Genomic DNA, 9,924 nt, shown 5'->3' with positions numbered 1-9,924 from the left:
TTTTTGTATTCTTTAATAATTGATATTAGTAAACATCAACCCTTGATATTGGTAAACATTAACCCTTGTTATTAGTAAACATTTATCTGCGATATTAGTAAACATTAACTCTTGATATTAGTAAAGTTTTAACACTTGATATTAGTAAACATTAACCCTTGATATTAGCAAACATTAACACTTGATATTAGTAAACATTAACACTTGATATTAGTAAATATTAACACTTGATATTAGTAAGCATTAACTCTTGATATTAGTAAACATTAACCCTAGATATCAGTAAACATAAACCCTAGATATTAGCAAACATTAACACTTGATATTAGTAAACATTAACACTTTTATATTTGCATATTGACACAAATATGACTTGCCGTTATTTTAATGCATCCACCCCCACCCCTCCCATAATTTTTGACATAGTATACCTTTACCTTTATATATTACTTTTTTGTCACTTGTTTACTTTTATTTCGTGGCAAAAAAAAATTTAGATGAATAAATATTTGTTAATATAAATTAGTCCTGGAATTTTGGAAGTTTAGGAATTTCGATAATTTTCTTTCAGAAGACAAAAAGATAAATATTAATTAATAAACATAAAAGCAAAGTTATGGATTCCCTCCAAACTTAGAACTGCGTAGTCAAGCATAATCTTTGTTTAAAGTAGGGAATGGATTTTAACATAATCTGAGATGCTTAGAACACAAGGACTTCAGCATAAAAAGGTGAAGAGGGAAGACACGGGGAAAGTTTAAACTTTTAACTTTATCATCTTAATGAGACAAAAATTTCTTTAACAAAGAAAATTATAAACTTAACTTAACTTAACTTAACAATATACGGAGTGATACACAAAAGATCGAATTGCAAAGAAAATAATTATGAAGATTGAATAAAAAAAAAAATCTAATTTCTAAAGATGGAATAATAAAAGGTTGAATTACAGAAGAACGGAATAAAATAGATTAAATTACAATAGAACGAATTAAAAAGATTGAATACTAAAAGAATAATTACAAAAGATTGAATTCAAACTTATTCAATTACAAAAGATATTATTACAAAAATCGAATTAAAAAAGTTTGAATTACAAAAGATATTATTACAAAAAAGTCGAATTACAAAAGTTTGAATTACAAAAGTTTAAATTACAAAAGTTTGAATTAAAAAAGATCGAATTACAAAAGAATAATTACAAAAGATTGAATTCAAACTTATTCAATTACAAAAGATATTATTACAAAAAATCGAATTAAAAAGTTTGAATTACAAAAGAATAACATACAAAAGATTTAATCACAAAAGTTTGCATTTCAAAAGATTGAATTCAAACTTAATGAATAAAAGATAAAATTACAAAGAGTGAATTACAAATATTAATTTACAAAGATCCATTTACAACATTACAAAAGAACGAATTAAAGAAGTTTGAATTACAAAAGATTGAATCACAAAATTGAATTACAACTTATTAAATAATAAAAGATCAAATGACAAAGATTGAATTACAAAATATCAAATTACAAAGATCAAATTACAAAGATGGAATTACAAAAGAACGACTTACAAAAGTTTTAATTACAAAAGATTGAATCAAAAAATATTGAATTAGAAAAGAAAGAATTACAAACAATTTCTAAAACATTTTAAAACTATGCAATGAATTTTGTAAATGAAGACTATTTTTCACCATACCAGGAGTAAACTAAGAAATGATAATAAAAACTAAGGATGAATTTTAAAACAGATCTGTGCTAGAACCAGCAAAGATGACATGTCTGCAGTAGTGATCGAGTGAGAAAGTCACCAAGTGACTGAGTGAACCTAAAGTGAAGTGAAATTAGTGATTTTTGATAAGATATGAATAATAATGAATGTGCCGGGCAAATTTAGGAAAATGTTACTTCTCTAAAATATAGATTCTTGAACCTTCCATTATTTTAAATAATTCTACAGATTTTTCACATATTATCTTCAGACATAAAAGATCCTTGGACTATTTACTACTTACATAATATTACATTCAGGAGTTATATATATTTAGTCAATGTAAATCCCTTGGAAAGATGAAATGGATGTATAATCTCAAGGGATTTTCCAATTATAGAATAGCTTGTCTGATTCACGGTGATTTAAATATATTGAAAAAAAGTTTATTTTATATGACCCCCGGCGAATAAAAAATAAAATGGTTGAACTATAAAACAGCTTGCATAACAAGTAAATCTTATTTCAAATTTTTTTGTGGATAAATTACGAAAGGACTAGGAGTATTTTTAGCAGACAAAATTTGTGAATCGAACAAGCAACTCGTAAGATGAAGGGTCACTAGAAATTACATCCATAGTACCTTAAATTAAAATGGTATCACTCTTCGGAAGTTTGTTCGAAAAAAGAATGAAGGGAGGGGGGGTTGAAGGTATCCAGGTTATAAAGTATGAAGGTTGAAGGTATTGAAGGTATCCAGTGTATATAGTTTGAAGGTTGAAGGTATTGAAGGTATCCAGTGTATATATAGTTTGAAGGTTGAAGGTATTGAAGGTATCCAGGTTATAAAGTATGAAGGTTGAAGGTATTGAAGGTATCCAGTGTATATAGTTTGAAGGTTGAAGGTATTGAAAGTATCCAGTGTCTATATAGTTTGAAGGTTGAAGGTATTGAAGGTATCCAGTGTATATATANGGGCTTATGGGGGGCTCACCCACCATAGCTGTATACGTTTCTGATTTCACTAAATATTGAAAATTGGCAATATTTTATTTCTTTTTAAATTTACAAATCTTTACGTCGATTGGATTCTTTAAGCCTGCATAGTGTTTTCTTTTAAAAATTTTCTCTCCATATTTTAACCAACATAAATCTTAAAAATTAATATTTATGAAAATATAAATTTCTTCTCAAACACCGAAAAATGAAGAATTTTAAAAACAAGATTTCTTTTATCTCCCAATTTAATGCATTTATTCTTTTCAATGAGGCCATTGACTTTTTATGACAAAATATAACTAAGGGTTATTAACCCTATCCCTGCTGGGGTACTTGAAAACCAGGATATGCTGGGGGGGGGGTCAATTTGACCCCCCCCTCTAAGTCCCATGTTTGATGTCCAAATATGACAAATGATACATCATTGGAAAGCTCTTGTGCTCTACTTTTATAATCTGCAAAAAAATTTGCAAATTTGCAAAAATTGAATTTTTTATTTTTTAATCAAGAAAAACTAAAAATGTGCAAATTTCCTTTGACAGGTTGTTTGCAAAAAATTTGCAATTTATTTTTCGCAAAACTTGTGCAATCCGTTTCCTTATGTCATAGGCTTTCCAAAAAGCTAAATTTTATCAAAATCTGACAAGTGAAAGTGGGTCAAAACAAAGATTTAGTTTGTTACAGGAAAAAGCAGTCATTCAGGCAGTGTGCCTGAGGACTCAGGCAGTTAGTATTAAAGCCCGGTTTTAGGCCTAAAGGGAGGGCTTTGGGTATGTAGGAAAAGTCAGAAAATTTCAACAGCCTCAGACTAATATTTTTTGAGTTATGTAAAAAAACTACAGGGGTGGGTCAAATTGACCCCCCCCCCCAGCAGGAATAGGGTTAATCAGAACCTGTAATCATCATGTTTAAAGAGTTTCAGGTGGTCTATGCAGTCTCATACTGTGGTTAACCCTATATGTATTTAAATGTTTGCTATAGCTGGTCTAACGGCTGGAACAAATTGACTGAATTGTGACTAAAGAGGAACAAACTTTGAAACTTATTTAAATTTCATGGGCAATACTGGTTATTTTAGCTAAAATCATGATTTAAGACCGAGCGCGGGTAAACAGTGGAAGTAACTATGAGTGAAAATATAAACCTGGGCAATACCGGTTATTTCAGCTGAAATTATGATTGAAGACCGAGCGCGGGTAAACAGTGGAAGTAACAATGAGTGATAATATAAACCTGGGCAATACCGGTTATTTCAGCTGAAATTATGATTGAAGACCGAGCGCGGGTAAACGGTGGAAGTAACTATGAGTCCTGGGTAACACCGGGTTCTATAACTAGTTTATTATAGAAATCTGAACACATTTCTTCATATCTCCGAAAATATTAATAAGGCAGATCACATTTTGAAAAAGGCCAGGACTAGGATTTATTTGTAATTATTAACTTTTCAAAAAATAAAGATTTAAATATTGACATTTAAAATATGAGTTTTAAATTGCATCAAATGTTAAGAACACAAGAAAGGAAAAAGAAAAGAATCCCACTAACAAAAAAATTGGCATTATGTAAATTCTTAACTTTTGCATTCTTGGGTTTTTTATTTGTACAATTCTTCATACTTCCTAAAACTCATTAGCATTTGATTTTTTCCTTTTAATCTTGTGAACATTTTACTTACATTTCGTTTCTCTTTTCGTCTTCTTTATCTAATTTTCTTTATCTTTTCAGAAGCTATATGAAGTAAAAGATTTGTTAAGATTAGTGATTCATCATCCATTTTCTAATTCAACATTTTATTTTGATAAACTTAGAAACAAAGTCTTACAGTCTGAGTTTTACGTCATCATTGAAGTACTCTTTCAGAGACCCCATCTTATTCTCGAGACCCCTTCTTATTCTCGAGACCCGTTCTATCATCTCATCGGAAGCCCCTAAGATATTTATTTAAGACCCCTGAGACCCCATTCAATGGCAGTCTGAGGGTCTCCGATATAAAGCGTGGAGTATTTAACGCAAATCTGAGAGTCTCCAATGAAATTCTGGGGTCTCCGATGAGATGGCATTAGATGTCTCCGCAAAGGATTGGTGTCCGATATTACTCCAATGATGATGATTTCTTCTAATTTCTCAAGAATTCTAACGGTGCAGAAGAGTAAACTAATGTTCATGAAACAAGAAAATTTAAAAATACATTTTCCATGGCTCAAAAATAGAATTTAAACAAAACCTTCATTTCTCGTGATCATCCTTTAGCATTTTTTCTATTTTTATTTTTTCCATTTAGAAATAGATTTATTTGAAAAATTCTTTGATTAATCTGAGAACAAAATAAAGTTGGAGAAAATATTTTTCGGTCTATAATTCTTATGATGAGAATACTAAGATTTAGATCTTTAGCGTAAACAACTGTAAAATATCTTAAGTAAGAATTCCATGCCCCCCCCCTATTTTTTTAGGTTAATGCGAGGGGGGGGGGGTATTTTTCTGTCGGGAACGAACTGCTTAATTTTGCGTTCCATCAATGAGATAACAGAGATCACGGATATCCAAAATCTAGAGATCAAGCAGATTCTGAGTAAAATTCAAAAATGCCCACTGTGGATATTGAGATCAAGCAATTGGTATTATTATATTATAAAGATTTATTCACACACAAAGATATAAATACATATATAAATGGTGTAGTTTAAATTTGTTTAAATAAATTTTTTTTAAAATACAGGTTTCCAAAAGAAAAGAGAAAAATATGCAAAATTATGCACAAATAGACAACATTGATCATTACTCATTACATAACATATTTATCATTTCAGTTATTATTATGGGTATCTAACAAAAAAGTTCTCAGTTCGGAGTCTTTTTCTTGATAAATTGTGAAAATAAATAATTTTTACTAAAATACTTTGCACATGTATTTTTAATACATTGTACATTTACTAAAAGAGTAAGAAAAAACATATTTTAGACACTTTTATTTTGGCCTCATTCTAAACAATAAAAATGGCCTTAAGAGCATATATTTTCCCCTTGATGAGACAGTAATATTCCCCTGCAGGTGGATTTTAGAAGAAGATCGACTCAAAGAAAAGGAGAAGAAAGAGCTAGAAAAGAAGAAACTGAAGGAGAAACTGATAAAAGAAAAGGAAATGAAGGAGAAGGAGAATGTACAGGCTGAATCTAAAATCAAGGCAAACCAACCATGGAATTTAATAACTCTATAATTTTATTGAATTAATTGAAACTTAAGGTATTTAATGAGTTCAAGGAGACTGTAGACCTAATTTCAAATTACCCTCAATATATAGAGTGGCATATCGGATTCGCGAAGGTACCCTTTCAACTTTCATCTGAACAACAATTAGGATTGAGAAATCTCTTCTCTGTCTCTACTGCTTAAAAAAATGCCCCTCCGCTCTGCACCCCCCTTCCCCCTCTACTGTTTACCTATAAAATATCCCTCCCCCTGCAACCCCCCCCCCCCAACCAAGTATTCCCAATTCTAGTTTATTAGGTTACACTGGGTTACAATATTGTTAAATTTAAAACCAATCCAAGCTGCTGGTTGGGAGAACCTATCCCCCTTTAATCAAATACTGGAAACTAATCTTGATTAAAGGGAGTGTTCAGATATTTTAGTAAGCTAGGGGGTAACAATTATCAACTGAATTTAATAAAATTTTTTTAAAAACGTAAATTCAACATAAATCGACGAGATATAAAGAAAAATTAGAATATCTATAAATAATAGAAAGGAAACACATTGCTAAATTTCATATTTAAGATTTTCAACTTTGACTTTACAATCCCTATATCTTTGCAACCCAATGTCGTAGACCTTAGATATTTTGAGCTATGAAGTCTGCTAGATAAAAAATCTAAGTTTAAAGATAAAAATATACGAATCTGAAAATTTGAGTTTGTGGCAACGAAGTACTTCTTCTAATTCAATATTTTTTTTTCAATTGTAGAATTAAGTTTTTAGATTTTAATAACAAAAGGTCACGTTTTCCAATAGGTTTCCGCTAATTATTTATATAAAAACTTCTTCCTTCCATAGCCGCAGTATTGCTAATGAATTAATAATTGGTAAACCGAACCCATTTTCCAAATCCTAATTATATTATTAATTATTTAGAAACTTTCAACTAATCAAAATCAAAAGATTGCTTACTCTTTAGATTATAAAAATAAAACAAAGACACCAAAGAAAAAAAACATGAGGAGCAAAAAGGAAAAATATATTATACAAAATACGTATAATCAATTCTGTTTAAGACTAAACAGCTGCTTTTTAAAATCACGTTGTATGTTTTGAATGTTCTTAAAACTGCCTACATTGTAAAAGGTTTGGTGGTGTAGAATTTCGTATCATTATTATCATTTTCATTATCATTATTATTATTAATATTACTATCATTATTACCATTTCATTATTTTTATCATTTTTATTATAATTATCATTATTATTTTCGTTATTATTTTGCATATTATTATGCGTGTTAATGATACTTTTTTCAGTACTTAAAATTGTTTTACTGAACCCGGCTTATTCCTTATAGTAATGAACTTATATTGATTTCAAACATATATAAACATTTTAGTCTCCAGTTTTCAAAGCTTTCTCTTTTTTTGAGATTGGGAATATATATCAAGGTTTCGGTTTGTCACCAGGAGAACTCCAAACTCAGTTCTCTACGGAGACAACACTCGGAAGCAGCGCTACTCCGACAGAGATCATGCTTTAATGTTCTCAGTACTGTCGGAGAGTCCGGAGAAGGGGATCATCTAGTTCAAGTTCTACTAGAAGATACACCGGGAGCAGGAGGAGGATCAGGGACGGAGAAGGAAGGAGGAGCGGAGAATGAAGGAGGAACGGAGAAGGATGAAGGATTGGAGAAGGAAGGAGGAGCGGAGAAGTGTAAAGCTGGAGATGATAAGAATGATGAGGATGAAGGGGAGCGGATGGAGGCAGATCTGGAGGTTGCGAGGATATGTTCGATGAAAGAGGATGAGGAGGTTGGAGAGGTTAAAATGAGGACGAGAAACCACTCTGTAACCGGAGTGGAGCTGGAGAAGGGTTGGCCGAAAAGACGGCCGAGACTCTTCCTAGGACGGAGCCGCAGCGCATATATTCGTCCTGTTACAAGGTTAGTAGGTATTTTTTGCTAAATAGAAGTTTACCCGAAGTTGGCGGATAGCGCTGAGCTGCAAAGCCTCAAAACTTTTGAATTCAAGAGTTTAGATTGTCATTAGCGTAAAAAAAATTCTGCGAGATTTTTCACATCTGGATTTGGACAACCAAATAAGAAACGGATTAACCAGAGATTAAGAAAGAGAATCAGCTTAAACTCGTCTGAGGGGAGGTAGAAAATATTTATACTACTTTAGTAACTAACTTAGCTATATCTTGGACATGCGAAAGTTTCAGATTGGGATAAAACTTGGTTTTTAAAAAAACTTCTAAAATGCTAAAAAGTGCTAAGCCGACCATATTGGAATATTGTCCTCATCACAACTGTTGAAAATACGATAAAAGTTTTAAGGTCGTTCTTTGAGGGTTTTTTATTCAGAAATAACTCATCTATTACTTTCGCTACATATTTTATATAAAATTACTGTTGAATAATAATGAAATTGCATTTCCAGAAAGACTCGTGACATCTTAAGCTATATTAAGCTTAAAGGATAAAATAAAAGATTACAGAGATATAAAGAGGGGCGCAGTGGAGGTTTAGCCTAGGGGGTGCACTTTTGGCGCGCGTTAGCATCAGCTTGCCGACATTTTTATTTTGTGCACCACCCTTAAAAAACACATTTTAGGAAAAAAATTTAAGTTTAAAATCTGTATTAATCTACCCTGACCATAATTACCAATCATACCATTATAAAATCTAGTAGTATAAGAGCAAAAACCTTTGATTTGAGGTAAAAAAACAGCACTTTTTAAATGTTGAAGGGTTGGCTCAGTGCTCAATAATATATTAAATTATTATAATTTTGATGGCTTGTTCTTGTGTTTACAAAAAAAAATATACTTCAACCAGCTTTAAAATGTATACTGTCAACAGGTTGTTAAACCCTAACCTGGATCTGGATGAGTCCCTGGCGTAGTCATATTCACTATGTATATATAAAGTCCCTTATTACAGTCTACAGCAGTTTTTTGTAATTCATCTACTAGTCATATTTGTCCACTATATAGTCCGTTAATCTTAGGCCGGTGCAGTCCTATGTATTTCCTGGCAGTACTTGACTATATTTCATCTGTCCATAATCCATAATAGTCTTTCTGATCGAAGTCCCTCTGTCATTGTTTGCAAGTAAGGGGCTTATCCTTGTTTTCATCCTATAGTCTTCAAAAGTCCGGATAGTCCAATATAATCCTTATTATATTTATTATTGTTATTCTTCTTAGATTGTCAGGTTTTGTGTAACCTTAAATAATATATGTAATACTCATGAGAAGTAACATATATACATTTTTTATTAGAGGATAAATTAAGACAGAATTTCTGAAAATCAAAAACGAGAAAATAGTTAGAAATTCTATAAGAAATTCTATTAGTAAATTTTTGGTATTTTTTCTTAATTGACAAAATTTGATAAAAGATTACTAACAATCATGATCATGCTGGAGCCAAGTGAGGGGGGGGGGCGAGAGGGGGGCAAAATATGCTGAGGGGGGTCGAACCTCGGTTCTCCCCCCCCTAGTTGCGCCACTGTAGATTACACTGGAGACAGTATTATTTTAAGCTTAATAAAACTCTGCGTTAATCATCTTGCTCTTAGAGACTGATTTTAAATGAAACCCCGCGAAAAAATATTGCAAATAAGATTAAGGCACAAGAAAGAATTTGAGAAATAATCATAAAATGGACATCTTGTGACATTGTCGAATGATAAGAAAAGTAAAAAATCTGAATATATATGTAAGTTTAATGAACTAGAGCCTGCCCCTGGCTGTAGGGGGGCTGCATGTCTAGGTGGGCACAGGGGGACCAGGCCCCCCCACTACATCCCTGTGAAGAGCTTTAAATATATTATAAAAATATTAATACTAAATGGGGAGAGACTAGAGAGGGAGGGACATCTTAAGCTATATTAAGCTTAAAGGATAAAATAAAAGATTACAGAGATATAAAGAGCTTTAAAAATAATTATAAAAATGTTCAAACTAAATTGGGAGAGGCCATTCAATGGCAGTCTGAGGGT

The 9,924-nt window shown here is 31.5% G+C and overlaps 1 protein-coding gene across 1 annotated transcript in view; it reads left to right on the top strand.

Moving 5' to 3' along the window:
* Nucleotides 1-1,737: 1,737 nt before the first annotated feature.
* LOC111699231 (neurofilament medium polypeptide) overlaps nt 1,738-9,924 on the top strand; it is a 10,349-nt gene continuing 2,162 nt past the window's right edge. Inside the window, exons 1-3 of the mRNA XM_023469844.1 lie at nt 1,738-1,899; nt 5,768-5,900; nt 7,384-7,859. Coding sequence (XP_023325612.1) covers nt 1,877-1,899; nt 5,768-5,900; nt 7,384-7,859 — 632 coding nt within the window. The 5' untranslated portion in view covers nt 1,738-1,876. The remainder of the gene's footprint in view (nt 1,900-5,767; nt 5,901-7,383; nt 7,860-9,924) is intronic.

Source organism: Eurytemora carolleeae, unplaced genomic scaffold (genome assembly GCF_000591075.1).
Source record: "Eurytemora carolleeae unplaced genomic scaffold, Eaff_2.0 scaffold16, whole genome shotgun sequence".
Lineage (NCBI taxonomy): Eukaryota > Metazoa > Arthropoda > Copepoda > Calanoida > Temoridae > Eurytemora > Eurytemora carolleeae.
This window is presented reverse-complemented; position numbering and strand designations above follow the sequence as displayed.